This window comes from Lolium rigidum, chromosome 1 (assembly GCF_022539505.1).
Source record: "Lolium rigidum isolate FL_2022 chromosome 1, APGP_CSIRO_Lrig_0.1, whole genome shotgun sequence".
NCBI classification, from domain to species: Eukaryota; Viridiplantae; Streptophyta; class Magnoliopsida; order Poales; family Poaceae; genus Lolium; species Lolium rigidum.
In genome coordinates this window covers 285,201,321-285,216,307 of record NC_061508.1, presented here as the reverse complement: position 1 = coordinate 285,216,307, position 14,987 = coordinate 285,201,321, and the positions used below count along the sequence as shown (strand labels likewise).

General features: G+C 47.0%; 1 protein-coding gene and 1 long non-coding RNA gene across 2 annotated transcripts; both read left to right on the top strand.

Annotated features, from left to right (window-relative positions):
* Positions 1–494: 494 nt before the first annotated feature.
* Positions 495–1,652, top strand: LOC124695267 (BTB/POZ and MATH domain-containing protein 1-like). The gene is made up of 2 exons (XM_047228132.1): positions 495–689; positions 783–1,652. Exons 1-2 carry the CDS (start codon positions 495–497, stop codon positions 1,650–1,652), a joined length of 1,065 nt encoding a protein of 354 aa, XP_047084088.1.
* An 8,383-nt stretch (positions 1,653–10,035) lies between these two features.
* On the top strand, positions 10,036–11,106 carry LOC124695290. The gene is made up of 2 exons (XR_007000559.1): positions 10,036–10,083; positions 10,828–11,106. It is a non-coding gene; the product is annotated as an uncharacterized LOC124695290 (long non-coding RNA).
* The last annotated feature ends 3,881 nt before the right edge of the window (positions 11,107–14,987 follow it).

The window sequence follows — 14,987 nt, the reverse complement described above, 5'->3', positions numbered from 1 at the left end:
CCAAATGCTACTAAATATACCTATTTTCAGAGGTATTTCAACCAAGTACCACTAAATATACCTGTTTTTTAGAGACACTTCCCTTGAAATGCTCCTAAATATGTTATTTTTAGAGACACAATTATCTAAATGCCTCTAAATATATCATCTTTAGAGGCAGTTCCATAATGTGCCTCAAAGGGAAATGCGCTAAAAATCTACTCTTTCATAGTGTCAATGCAGCCACGCCCAAGTTTTGCCAATAAATAATCACCTTTTAATACCATGCCAGCGGTGGTCGTTGGCCTTCCTCATTTATTCATCAGTTTGTTTCAACTTCCAACGAGCATCGATTCGCATTCTTCTCGCTCTCCCCGAGCAGTCGCCGGTTCACATTGCAGCCGGGTATAAAGTGTGCAGGTAGATCGTATAGTGAGACGCACACTCCACAAAACAAACACTGCTCACGCTGCCAGCGTCCGTCTGCACCCCGTATCCACTGCGCAGCCTCTGCCATGGCTAATGCCTGTACAAACCTCACTGGTGCTGCGCGCGTGGTGCGGCTTCTCAAGGTCGACGGCTACAGCGCGAGCACAACCATCTGCACCAAGACCAAGCGGTCCGTGGGCATTGGCGATGACGGTTGCATCAAATCCAGATGGAATGTTGGTGGGTACGAGTGGGAAATTCGCCTGTATCCTGCAACGTTGGTGTTCGGGACTGGTTATCGCGAGCCTTTGTTTCCGAAGTGTTCCAAGCGGTTTTCTCATTATGATATTATTCGCTGGAATTCGGCGTCGAAGTGGTTAGCAGTGAAGCTCGTCTGTCTCAGTGAACCCCCGACCAGCAACGTGAGGGCTGCTCTGGGCTGCCGGTTGGTCGATACGAGAGGCGTACTTGAGCCATCCGAAGAAAAGAGCGTGTCACACGTGTTCGGGGTTAATGAGCATTTCCCTCCCCAGGATACGGTAGTGCTCATGGAGAGACAGGATCTGGCAGCGTCCGGCTATCTCAGGGACGATTGTTTGACCGTCCAGTGCGCAGTCACTGTGCTCAAGGAATTACCCGTGCCAACAATCCCAGCCAGACAAGTGATTGCGCCACCCATCAACTTGCACCTGCACTTCGCTGAACTCCTGCTGAGCCGGACCGGAGCGGACGTCACGTTCCTCGTGTCTGGCGAGTCTTTTGCTGCACACAAAAACATACTGGCTGCCAGGTCTCGGGTTTTTATGGCAGAATTCTTTGGGGATATGAAGGAGAAGAGCTCGCAAAGCGTGGAGATCGAGGACATGGAGGCGACCGTGTTCAAGACTCTGCTTCATTTCATCTACACAGACACGGTCCCTGAACTGGAAAAGGACCAGGAGGCGTCAACGGTGATGGCTCAGCATCTCCTTGCTGCTGCTGACAGGTACGGCCTCGACAGGCTCAAGCTGATCTGCGAGGCCAAGCTCTCTCGTGCCGTCGCTGTCGACACGGCAGCGACAACTCTGGCGTTAGCTGAGCAGCACAATTGTTTGCAGCTGAAGGGTAAGTGTGTTGAGTTCATCCTCAGCAGTCCGGCGATTCTAGATGCTGTTCTTTTGACGGAGGGGTATAAACACCTGGCGGCAAGCTGCCCTCTGGTGCTGGCTGATCTTCTCAAGTCCGCGCATGGGAGAAAGTGTTGAGGCGTAGCAGGTACTAGAGTTCCAAGATTTGAGGATGATTTTAGTTTCTATATTTCTACTCGATATTCTCTAGCTAGTAGAAACGTGTGTCCTTCTCTAAAAAGAGATGGCCATGGCCATCTAAATGTGATAGCCAGTAGTATGAGCTTGTCATTTTCCTTTCAATCTCTATGACAGCTGTAGGCTTTGTTCCGTTATTGAAATCAGAGATTTAATCCCTTCAACCAAAAGATAAGGTGCTACGAGGTACGAGCAACATAGAGAATACTGTCAAAAGGTTATTATAAATGTCTTTGTGGAGGGGTTGGAAATATATTCTATCTTGGTACGCAAATTGGAAGAGTAGGTTGCTTCAGAGTTTGCACACATTATTTGCTCTGCGGCATCCACACATCACTGACACGATGTACAGTTTAGTTCCAAACACCTTGCCATCAAATTTTGGGAAAAGCATGTGAAGAATGAAAGCCCAGACCTATCTAGCAAGGGGATGAAAAAGCTGAACTTAGTAGCTTATTTTTTTTACATTTCCTTAATTGAAATTGGACTACAAGCTATGGAGCTGTCATGAACATATTTTGAAATAAATAGGAAGTGTGGAAATATTTCCCGTCTCATAACTCAAGCAACTGTAACTGAAGCTTGGTATATAGTCAATCCAACATCAAAAGTAAGTATGCTATTTGATTTTTGGTAGACAAAATTGCCAAAATTACATGGAGTGATGGTACTGTAATGCAATTTTTCTTAGACCAAATGTGAGGTCGTCCCGCATCCCGCCAGGGTACGTGCTGCTGCACCCCGTCCTCCATGTGTGCAGCAAGGAGCAGCTCCAGCCACTACATAGACAATCAATTTATTGTGAAGCTGAATTACCTGATGTGTTGCGTGGTGGTTTATGGAGGCTGCTTTGTGACCCATGGTTGGTACCATGCTATGATACAGCGAATCCAAAGACGCTGCTTGGTTGATTCACTGTTGATGCACCGCCTAACATCTGCGGCAGGGGCAGAGGGCGAGACAAAGCCTGCGGTTGCGGGCTGCCGCAACAACACCGTCGTTACCAACAATCTCCATTCATGCTGGAGCATCAAGCGCGTTTGAACCAGCCAAGACACATTCTGCCATGTCTCCAAAAAGTAAATTGGTTATGTGTTGCAATTTATCGGGGGTGCACCAGGTGTTCGTTGAATTGCCTTCAGGGCATGATAGTCTAGATGCATAACATCTGCACCTTGTTGAGTTGTTGTGCTAGTGTCCTTTTATCTACGAAAATTACATACTTGGTTTAGATGATTCGTTGTTATGTTTTTGGTGTTCTTATTTTCTTCTGAACCTTTTTTACGAGCAATGACAGATTGTTAAACTAGGGAGATACATAACCATGAAGATTTTTCGATTTATTGTGATATCCTTTTTTTACTAGTGGTATTATCAGATGTGGGCATACTGGTTTGAATTTCTCCCAAGCAGCAGCACTGATGTTAATTTGGTGTGTAAATATTTTCCTCTTGTGACTTCCTGTTGAGGTAATGTAGTTATTTTCTGTCAAGCATCCCGCATCTTTGATCGCCGGTGAACCATTCTTGCAGATGTGTCCGTCGGACCGCAAACTTTAATCGCCGTGAACCATTCTTGTAGTGTGTGACCGCAAAACTTTGATTTTTAGTGCTAAACTGTCAAAATTGTAATAATATTATATTAACCCATTTTAATAATGCAACTTATTGTCTATTGGATATGCTCAATCTCGGAATGTCTCGTGTAACTGATAAAATTGGTCAACTAGATGGGAAGTATTGGACATAACATACTTTAAACTTCTAGTGATTGCAGCAGGGCAGTGACAATGTTGCACAGTGGCGGGCTTAGGACTGCCGCTCTGACGATACCGAGGACAATAACGGATATGGCTAACTGCTAGGTGCATCTCGTTGCCTTCTTCTGATAAAATGGCTTCAACTCACTTTAGTAGAGTTGCTAGTGACTTTAGTTAAGTTGACTACATTATAGTTTACTTTGTATCGAGTTGTTTTGCTTCCTCTATCCCTTTTAACTAAGTTGTCTTTATCAACATGCTTAAGTTGGTGACACCATCTAACTAAGTTGTTTTTATAACCTAACCAAGTTGTTCTACAAGCAATATCCTGAGTTTGCATAGTGATTTAATTAAGTTGCTTTTATCAGTATGCAAGTTGGTTCCACTATCTTACTAAGTTGTTTTTATAACCTAACCAATTTATTTTACAAGCAATGTCTTAAGTTGCATAATGATTTGATTAAGTTGCTTCTATCAACATGCTTGAGTTGGTTCCATCATCTAACTAAGTTGTTTTCACCAATAACCAAGTTGTTTTACAAGCAATGTCTTAAGTTGCATAATATTTTGATAAGTTGCTTCTATCAATATGCTTAAACTGTTTCCGTCATCATAAAATTATATTTTTATCACCTAACCAAGTTATTTTACATGTAATGTCCTAAGTTGCATAGTAATTTGATTAAGTTGTTTTTATAACATGCATAAGTTGGTTCCGTCATTTAACTAAGTAGTTTTTATCATCTATCCAAGTTATTTTTCCAAGCAATGACCTAAGCTGCATAATGATTTGATAATGTTGCTTCTATCTATATGCTTAAGTTATTTCCATCATCTATACAAGTTGTGTTTATCACCTAACCAACTTATTTTACAAGTATTGTGCTGAGTTGAATAGTAATTTTATTAAGTTCTTTTTATCAACATGCTGAAGTTGGTTCCACCATCTAACTATGTTTTTTTGTCATCTATCTAAGTTATTCTCCAAGCAAAATGCACTAAGTTTGCATAGTGATGTAACTAAGTTGTTTTTATCAACATGCAAGTTTTTTCACACATGCGCAAAGTATTTTCACACATGTTTTTATCAACATGCAACTAATTGTTTGGAGGATTTAGCAATCTAGAAACAAAACTTTACATTAAAATTTGAATCTATCTCTATCTCTCTTGAATCTTGAATCTTGATTTTTTTTTTTGTGTAGGTCATTTCAATACACTGCTACTCTTCCAGAATGTTATCTTGATATGCTACATAAGCAATGGTCAATCCATTTGTATCATGTCGATTGGGTATGTGTAGAGAACTTCATAATACTCTATGTTGTGTTCAGCTCATTAGAACAAAGCACTAGTAGAAAACAGGGCTTTCGTCCAGGCCTTTTGTCCCAGCCCATTCTGGGGTCGGGACAAATGGCTTGGCCACGTCGCCCCGAAACCAGCTGGAGGGCACGACCCCTTTTGTCGCGATCTGTTACGACCCTTTTGTCGCGGACCGTACCACGACCCACGACAAAAAGGGTATGAGGCTTTCTGCGGCTTGCTGGCACCCCTTTTGTCGCGGGTCGTGGTACGGCCCGCGACAAAAGGTTCAGGCCTATATATACACAGCCAGCCCCCCCCCCCCCCACCTCCCTACATTTTTTTCCTTGGTGGTGAAAGGTGGAGGTGCTAGCTCTTTTTTTCTTGTGCACAAGAGGTGTTTGATGAAATGTTTGTGAGGATGCCACTTGATTTTATTTGATAAGATTTCTCCTCTTTCCTAAAAGGTTAGCAACTATTTTCTCGTATACATAGTCCGCACAATACAAATTTTAGCATGGTGATTGCATGTGATACATAATTGTACTTATGGTGCATATGAGTCATCCATGGATGTACGGTAATCGATGTGATCCCGCTTTCAGAGAGGATGAAATCTTTCCTGCTTGTGGCTGATGTCAATAATTCCACGACCATCATCAGTGTTACCAAGCATGCTGATCTGGTGCCCGTGACACATGAAGCTGGCAACCTTTGGTGGCAACGTGTCCACATCAATTCGACAGTGCAAATCCCAAGTACACGTATCATGCCTACGTAAAAGCCAAACATCATACCGACGCGCCCACATAAAGCCGTTGTCCATGTCGGTGGAGAAGAGGCACAGTTGTCCACGGAGCTCTGTCAAACGTTGATAACGACGATTTCTCCCTATCTCAAGTGGTGGCAAAGACATGGTTCGAAACGTCTCGTCTTCAAGGGAGAAGGACAAGACAAATGTCTCTTCCCAGTAGGCGGAAAACTCACGTTGAGCTAACCAATGGACATGCCTTTGAGCAAAAACGCTTTCTTTATTCCCATGGATCCAACTCATCTGTTTCTCATGACTACAACCATCCACTGACCGCCATTGTCTTGTGGTGGAGTTGATCACATAGACCTCACACCCATTAAATCCGGGGTTCCTCCCAGGATGGCCACAATAGAAGATGCACACGACTATGTGCTTCCTCGTGCTTGAATCGTAGGCAAGACCTAGGCGCTTGTCTTTGCCACGGTCCATGGCAGGGCTCTTTGGGAGCTCCGCTATTTGTCCTGTGGATGGATTAAGCACGTAATATGCCCTTGGTGTCTTGGCTTGGACGATGAAGAGACCGTGGCACTGCTGCGTGACGGGCATTGAGATGAAGATATCCATGACATGACCCTGAACGCTATGACATAAGGGTACCAAGGTCGAGCCCCGAGGATTCTCCGGTGACCACCTCTGTAGTTTCTCACATTTGTCATATGAGTTTGATTTTTCCATGAAGAGAATCCTCGGGCCGCCGCGACCGTTGGCTAGGAGAAAGTGGCGGTCGGCAAAGTCGTCCGACACAAGCCTAGCTGCCCATGTGCGAGAGAGGCAACGGAACCTGCACACGGCCTTGGCCGGTAGCCACGCGAAGATGTCCTCGATGACATCGTCCGGAGGCACGGGGTACCTCTCCACCACGGCGACCGATCCCGCGCCGGACGTCCGGCGGCGGCGGCTGCTGTATGTTTGCAACATGCGGGGAAGATACAGACGCGCGTGCGAGATTGATGGAAGAAGACTATGCAAACGAGACCGGCCGCCAGATAGATCGATGAGCTTTTGTTTATTTTCCGTGTTGATCCGTTTCCGTGGAGACCGGTATTCTTGGATCGCACATGAAGTATACTCCTCTACAAGGACACGTGTCTTTGTAGGTTTTTGTGACTTCTCAAATCGTTTGCACGGATCAAAAACACGCACGGTCTGTGTAAATATATATTCTCTTGTTGGCCTGGCATAAGCCCACCCGTGTTCAGCCCGGTACCCGCACAAATAAAACGGCGAGCACCCGCACCAACGGAACACGAGCGGGATTGCAGGCGTTCTATCAAAGGACACGAACTGTAGGAGGACCAGGCAGCATCGAACTACGACCTGACAGCCGAAGGAGTGATCTACCGAGACGAAATACAGCTTTCATTAGTCGTCTAAACTTTGCTTCAGTTCATTTTTGGCTTTTTCCTCGCGACTGTAATAAGGTCGCTCAAGCCCTCGTGGCTATAGGAGCAACGGTGGTTATGATCTCCCCCTCTACAAAAGGCATGAGCCCGCCTCGATCTCGCCCCTCACCCTACCATACTCTCCTAGTCCTATGGCCTCTCGGTATTCAGTCTTTCCTTCTCTTTCTTCAGCCGTGATGCTTGTTGTGTGTTTTAGGGCATCTTCAACGCGGCGATCCATCCCGCGCCCGCGCGTCCGGATGGGTCCAATCGGACAGATTCGCGGTCCAACACGGCCACGCACCGCAAATGCGGATGGCCGAGGTGTCCGGACGACGCAAACCCGGTCCAAATCTGGGCTAGGTTTGCGTGGCCGCGGATGGCACGTGGCGTCCGGTCGCGTCCGCCTGCTCGCCTGCTCGTCTCCCTTAGGCCCAGCTGTCGGTGACTGCGCGTGTCATATTAAATGTGGACTTGAGGGATCTGTCCCTGTCCAGTCCACTCCCCACTCCAGTGTCCACTCAACGGTTTCCCTGAAGAGGGCTTTTTCTCCCGGCGCCAACGATGGCGAGGCCAGCAGTAGCCGCCGTCCTCCGCCGGCGCTGAGGGCCGGGGGAAATCGCGATGGTATCCACATCGGAGAGGCCGCCTGCGTTGGCGCGGCATTGGCGCAACCCGCGCTGCTACGGCTGCCGAAGCCGGAGGAGGAGGATGACCCGAACCTGCGCGCCGCTCAGGCGCTGTCCGCGGCGGAGGAGTAGGCGAAGTGGCCGCATCTCGCGGCGGCCATTCGCACCTCCGCGATGGAGGAGGAGGCCCGGCTGGCGGTCGAGGACGCCGAGGCCTGGGAGTTGCTCGCCAAGGTCCTCCTGTAGGAGGCAGCGACGCGGCGGCGTGAGGAGGCCCGGCTCTGCCTCGAGGAGGAGATGCGCCAGGAGGCCAGGCACCTCGCGGAGCAGGAGAGGGACTAGAAGGCCAGACGCCTCGCGTGGCAGGAGAGGGAGCTGCGCCTCAGGGAGGAGGCGCAGCTACGGGCTGCTGCGATGGAGCAGCGGACGGCTCCGGACCCGCACTCGGCCTGGGATGAGTGCCTGTGATCGCCGTGGCCGGAGTCCCCGGCGCGGTCGAGCCACAACAGCGCCTCGCCGCCCGGGGACGTCGTCGACACCGACGGCGACGAGGCCCACAGGGACTAGGCAGTGCACCGGCGGCCACCTCGTTCTCCTCAAACCCTAATAGAGGTTTTTTATTTGTTTTAATTTTAAAGCCCATATAGAGGGCTTCTTTTGGTAGTTTAATTTGCCCAAAATAGGGCATATGTACAAATTTGCCCAAAATAGGCATATGTTTAATGAAACTTCATTTAGGTTAAAAAAATCCTTTGTTTTTTATTTTCTTCACATATGCGATGCGTCCGCGCGTTGGGCGCAGCGCGCGACCCAAACGGACACACGAACGTGAGCCGCTTCGGATGTCCGTGCGGCCATCCAAACGGCCCGGACGGTCCAGCGTGTCCGTTTGGGTCGGCGCGTTGGAGATGCGGCATGCTATATCTTGTTTTGTTGAGCCAGCAGGCAGCCAGGCACCATTTCGTCCCCCTTGTGACTTTGAGTCCGGGCAAGCACAGTAGATACATCACGTGTGTAGACCGTACACTAGTGTTCCCGATGAATTCATACGAATAGTCACAGTTTTTAGTATCTTTTTTTAGTTGAAGAATGATCATCAAATATCCATCAATATTGACTCCAAATAGTATTTTGTTCCTTGAAACCTGCACACCGCTGATTGGTAAGAAAGGCTGAATTTGTATTTCGGTTGTCCAATGCCTTGAAGGGTCCTTTGCCGCATGATTCTTCTTGCGGATGGAAATAAGAAAAGAAATAAAGTCACCCGGATCAGGTTCAATTAACAATATATAGTGACGCAAAATAAAAAAAAATCACAGCCTGATGTTGGTTTTGTCCACTTCAAAAGGTTACAAAATATCTTGAACAAGTCAAGTAAGATACGCGAAAAACATATACACTGATTACAATTGAGAAAGTGAGGAGTCAGACCATGTAGCTTCCTACTTCTGATGCAAAAGAGCTACATCATACATAGAGGTTGACCCGATGCTTTCCTCGTAGAGTGCAGCATGTCTTACTACCATATCACTGTTAGGTACCAAGTCACTGTTAGATTTTCTTTGCCACGAATGTAATGGTTCAGAGCTTTGTTTGGAATAGATAGTCATGTCCTACATGTCGTTTTATTCATCTACCATCTGCATATACTAGTACAGCTGCCCGTTACTATACTGCAATGCAATCTGAAACTTATGAATGTATATAATCTGCATTTACTTTCTGAAAATTAACCGTTGCTTAAGGTCCAGGATAACTGAAACCTGTGAGTGCATGTTGTGTGATAACATAGTGAAACTGAAGATTGGTGATCATTCTCTTAATTCCACCATCTGGTTTGTAAAAGAGACTGAGCTGCTAGGAATTTTTGGTGTTAGTCCTTATCTGCACCTAATTAGTAGTTAACATATCAGGATTCAGGAGTAGATACAAGTGTGCGGCAATACTAGTACGTGCACTAGCTGTTCTCTACCTTGCTTTACTAATTAATCAGATCAGATAAACATGCTTGGCCAATCTTAATTTCTTTAACCTATACTGTTTGCTGTAGAAATACTTGACCAAGCTTTTTTATTTTTTCACATATACTGCCACAGATTGAGATGTATGTTCATTTTGCTTCAATTCAATTAGCCAAAGCTTATTTATCCTGAACTGACGAAGGTAGCCTTAATTGTACATGTAGGTTACGATCCAATTTGACATGAAGGCGTCGAGCTGTGTCGACGTTAGACGGATTCAAGGCTGCCCGCTGTTTAGGATCGACAGCTTTGTGTAGGTTTGCTCCGCCCTCTTCTTCATGCTGTACTGTATTATTACGACAATGGTATTCAGTTCTAGCAATAAAACTCACATGTTGATGGTCTTTATTAGAAGTTAAAGAAATTTTATTGTTGTTAATAATCTGGTGATGATTACATGTCCAGGAGTTCTATGCGGATCTCGATGCCGCTGTCCAGGCCCTCGTCAACTTCGCCCCCCAAAGGTTGAATTTCTTTCTTTGGTCGCCCTGGAATACATTGCTGCCATGCTGTGCAGTAGTGTTCTGTGTGTTGTGTTTTGGGTCATGGCCTTTGTGCCACGACCTTGCCTGCATCTTGTGCTAGCCATGCACTATACTTCAATGTTCTATGGTACGTGGTGTTTGCTATTTGGTAGTATCATTTGCATGTTCTGTGGTAATAACTGCTGCCCCATATTGGTCTGTGGCTATGATGGCAAAATTTTCTACTCTTGCTGATTAACCTTTAGTTAATAAATTAGCTTAACTATGTCTTTTTTCTCTTATAGAAATCTCCCTGCTTTATATGGTTCTTCAGATTGGACAGTCTAGAAACCATTTCTGCTTTGGTATGTGCTAGTCGTTTTTGCTCCACTTGGGTTAGTTGTGTGGGTAGAATCTTGGCTTAACCTGGAAAAGGGGAGTTTGGAGATAAAACAATATTAAACAAGAATTTTATTTAACGTGGCTTAACCGGGAGATTGAGTTGGTGTTATCTTTGAATAGTGTTTTGTCAATGCCATGGCTTGTTGCACTTGGAGTAGATATGTACTTGAATGTTCAAACCTGGCTTGGCTCTTTTGTGATTGAAAAAACACGATGCAAGCCATATTGTGTTCAAAAAATAAGTAATGAACAAGCGTGTACATAGTCCAATTGTACTAGTCTCAGGCATAGGTTTGCTGCTATATAAATTTTTGTTTGATAAACCGCTATCCATTTTCTTAGGTTTGATGATTTGGAACATATAATTTTTGTGCCAGGGCTTTGTCTGGATCGTGGAGCAGCTGCAGATGGGTGAAGGGAGCCCCGCTGCTGGGTCAAGGCTGGAGTTGGCTGAGTGCACGAATGAGGGAACATGTGTTTGGTTAGAGTACTAGTATTAAAGCGTACTACTCCCTCTTATCCATAGTAAATGTTGTGGTTTTAGTTCTAGTTTGAACTAAAACCACGACACATATTATTGCCTTGCATGTATGTTATGGTTCAATTGTTTTTGCTGTGTTATCTGGAGGTGCATTGACTAGTTACAAACAAGAGCGTGCTGAATTCTTGATGGATGCTAGATCCAGGCTCAAGTCTGCATTTTATGGTGAGCTACCACACCAGTAGATGTTTGTGGGGGCTTGCTGTTGTATAAACTGTAGACTTGTCTATACTTTCTGATAACCTATCATGTGTAACATGTCGGCTACATTTGGTGTTTTGTTGGCCAAAGTTGAGTTAGCAGTATGCATACCTGACTTGTTGCCTTGGAGCATCTCCAGTTGCGTCCACCAAGACGTTTGGGGGACCGCGGACAAAAATAAAAAACTCTTCAGTTGCGTCCTCCAAAGCTAAAAACTAACTGTGGGGGCTTTTTTTTTTAGATAAAGTGAAAAAATCACAGTTCTGTATTTAGAAATGCATTTTATTTATTTTTTGTCAAGAGTGAAGCACCTCAAAGTAGGTAAAGCTAGAGTATTTGTAAAAACTAACTGAAGTAGTCCCTCCGGTCGAACGTGGGAGGTGGTACATGCCACGCGAGAGCTGAAGGGAAGTGTGCGCCAATTAAATCGGTTCCGTGAGCGCTCCACCTTGGCGAGGAGACGCCGGTTCCTATCGCGGACGTACATGGTGCCGTCGCGTATCATCGCCATTCTCCTTGAGTTGGCCGAGACTGATGATGCTTGTTTTCAGGCGTGAGATCTCGGTTCATCCATGAACGAATGGATAAGTGAACGACACGTATTAATTAATTCCTACCTAGGGCTTTGCGTGCTTTTCGGAAATCAAAACTTGCTGAAACAGATTGAATAGCGGGAGGCTCGATGGCTCTCCTCGTCTCAACATACATGTATATATATAGATGGATCAACTTGAGTTACAAGTTAACTTGAGAGATAAGGCTAAACCCTAACCGCCACAATCTGGCCTGATGGACCTAGTACGTCGGTTGCCTAACACGCCCCGCAGTCCGAACTAGGAGGGTAGTCGACGTGAAGACTGGATCTGAATTCTCGGAACAATGCTGTAGGTAGCCCCTTGGTGAATATGTCGGCGTACTGAGAGCTGGAGGGTACATGAAGAACACGGACAGCTCCAATGGCCACCTTCTCCCGCACAAAGTGTATGTCCAGCTCGATGTGCTTTGTCCTGCGATGCTGAACCGGGTTGGCGGAAAGATATACTCGCGCCGACATTGTCGCAATAAACGATAGTAGCAGTGTGCAGCTGGACGACGAAGCTCCTGGAGAAGATGGCGCAGCCAACAGGTTTCAAGCAACGACGGAGGCGACGCCACGGTATTCTGCCTCGGCACTCGAGCGTGAAACCGTGGGTTGCCGGCGAGAGGACCAAGACACCAAGTTATCACCCGGATATACACGGAACCCTGAAGTGGACCGTCTTGTATCCGGGCATCCAGCCCAATCGGCATCCGAGTAGGCAACCATTTGGTGGGAGGAAGTGGAGTGAAGGACAAGACCAAGATCGATGGTGCCCTTTAGGTATCGAAGAATGCGTTTAATTAGTTGGAAGTGAGAATCACGGGGATCATGCATATGGAGGCAAATTTGTTGGACAGCATAGGAAATTTCGGGTCGGGTGAGAGTAATATATTGAAGAGCCCCGGCAAGGCTGCGATAGAGAAAAGGATCGGAAAAGGGTTGGCCGCAAGAGGCAGCGAGTTTAGGTTTAGTGTCTATGGGAGTAGAGGAGGGTTGGCAATCACGCATTCCGGCGCGAGATAAGATGTCTAGTATGTATTGACGTTGGGAGAGATGTAAGGTGGTGGGAGTTCGAGTGACGGAAATGCCTAGGAAGTGATGTAGGGGTCCGAGGTCTTTCATGGCAAAGGCGAGAGGCAAGAGTGGCGATGATATGACGAAGGAGAGGGGTGGAAGAGGCTGTGAGAATAATGTCGTCGACATATAGAAGTAGATAGGCTGTGCCGTGTGTGTGATGATAGGTAAAGAGAGAGGCATCGGATTTTGAGTCAACAAAACCGATTGTGCGCGCATGGGAGGCGAAACGCTGGAACCAGGCGCGCGGAGCCTGCTTTAGGCCATATAGTGATTTGTGAAGACGACAGACATGGGTTGGAAAATTTGGATTGAGAAACCCAGAGGGTTGTTGGCTATAGACTTCTTCGGTAAGATCGCCATGAAGAAAGGCATTTTTGACATCGAGTTGATGTACTGGCCATTGTTGGGAGATAGCTAGAGAAAGAACGACACGAATGGTGGCGGGTTTCACGACGGGGCTAAAGGTCTCGTCAAAATCAACGCCGGGCTGTTGGGTGAAACCTCGGACTACCCGAGCGAGCTTTATGGCGAGCAAGAGAGCCATCCGCATTATGCTTGTGGCGGAAGATCCATTTGCCGGAGACGATGTTGGCTCCTGGAGGAGGGGGTACTAGGGACCATGTGTTGTTGTGCATGAGGGCATCATATTCTTCCTGCATAGCCTGGCGCCAGGGCGAGGATCACGGAGGGCAATGAGATAGTTATGCGGAATGGGAGAGGAGTGAATGGCAGAGAGGTTTAGTTTGTCTATGGGTGGAGGAAGGCTGCCGGTGGAGCTGCGTGTACGGTGATAGACCGGAGGGTTGGGAGGCGGAGCGATGGGTCGGGGCTGGCTGGGACGTCGGGTGTAAACGAGGAGGGGCTTAGGATGGGTGTCCGCAGCACGGTATGTGTCGTCCCGGGCAGGAGAAGGAGCAGTCGGAGAAGGAGCAGCCGGAGACGAGTCGGCGGCGTCAACAGAATGGCTTGGCGGAACGTTGGTGGCTGCGGTTATTGGTGGAGGCGTTGTATCAATGGTGGGCTGACGATATGCTAGGTGATGGTGAAGGAAGTCGGTATTATTTGGAGGGGTGGAATCGGTGGGTGTGGTTGAGTAGGGAAATGTGTGTTCGTCGAAGGTGACGTGTCTAGATATGATTATTTTGCGAGTAGTGAGATCGAGACAGCGATAGCCACGATGCTGAGAGGGGTATCCAAGGAAGATACATTTCGTGGCTCTAGGAGAAAGTTTGTTTTTGGCGGTTGAGAAGGTGTTGACATAACGAGAGGCAGCCGAAGACGCGGAGATCTTGGTATCGCGGTGTGCGGCCGTATAAAGAGAAATATGGTGTAGTTTGCGGTTGGGAGGAGGTGGGACGAATGTTGATGAGATAGGTGGCGGTATGGAGTGCCTCAGCCCAGAAGGATGGTGGCAGCGATGCTTGGAAGAGGAGGGTACGAATGACGTCGTTGGTGGTGCGAATGGCGCGCTCGGCCTTGCCATTTTGTTGGGATGTATACGGACATGAGAATCGATAGATGATGCCGTGGGTGGTGCAGAAGGTGTGTAGGTTGGAGTTATCAAATTCTTTTCCGTTGTCGCATTGGATGGATAGAATAGACAGTTGAAATTGGGTGGTGATGAGAGCATGAAAGGCGACAAAGGTAGCATACACTTCAGATTTTTTGCGTAAGGGAAAACTCCAGAAATATTGTGTAAAATCATCGACTATAATGAGATAGTAGCAATATCCGTAAGTGCTAGGGATAGGTGAAGTCCACAAATCACAATGCAAACGTTCGAAAGGTCTAAAAGTTCTAGATGCCGAAGAGTAAAAGGGTTTCCTAACATTTTTTCCTAGTTGGCAAGCATGACACAGGGTGGTGCTTGGTTTATTATGGCAAGTATGTGGAGCAAGGCGCGACATGGTGGAGCTTCCGGGGTGGCCGAGGCGACGGTGCCAAAGATCGGGGTGTTGGTGTAGGACGAAGGCGGCATGATGGAGAGCTTGGCACATGGAGTAGAGCGGACCGGAGCTATTGCATCGAAGCATCACGGTCCCGGTGAGAAGATCCTTCACGAGAGAAACCATAAGGGTCAAATTGAATGGAACAATGGTTATC

Bases quoted from the DNA above. Each gene is read 5' to 3' on its own strand.
- LOC124695267 (XM_047228132.1), top strand. From the start codon at position 495: ATGGCTAATGCCTGTACAAACCTCACTGGTGCTGCGCGCGTGGTGCGG. The intron at 690-782 runs GTGTTCGGGACT...TCGGCGTCGAAG, and splicing joins GCCTGTATCCTGCAACGTTG to TGGTTAGCAGTGAAGCTCGT.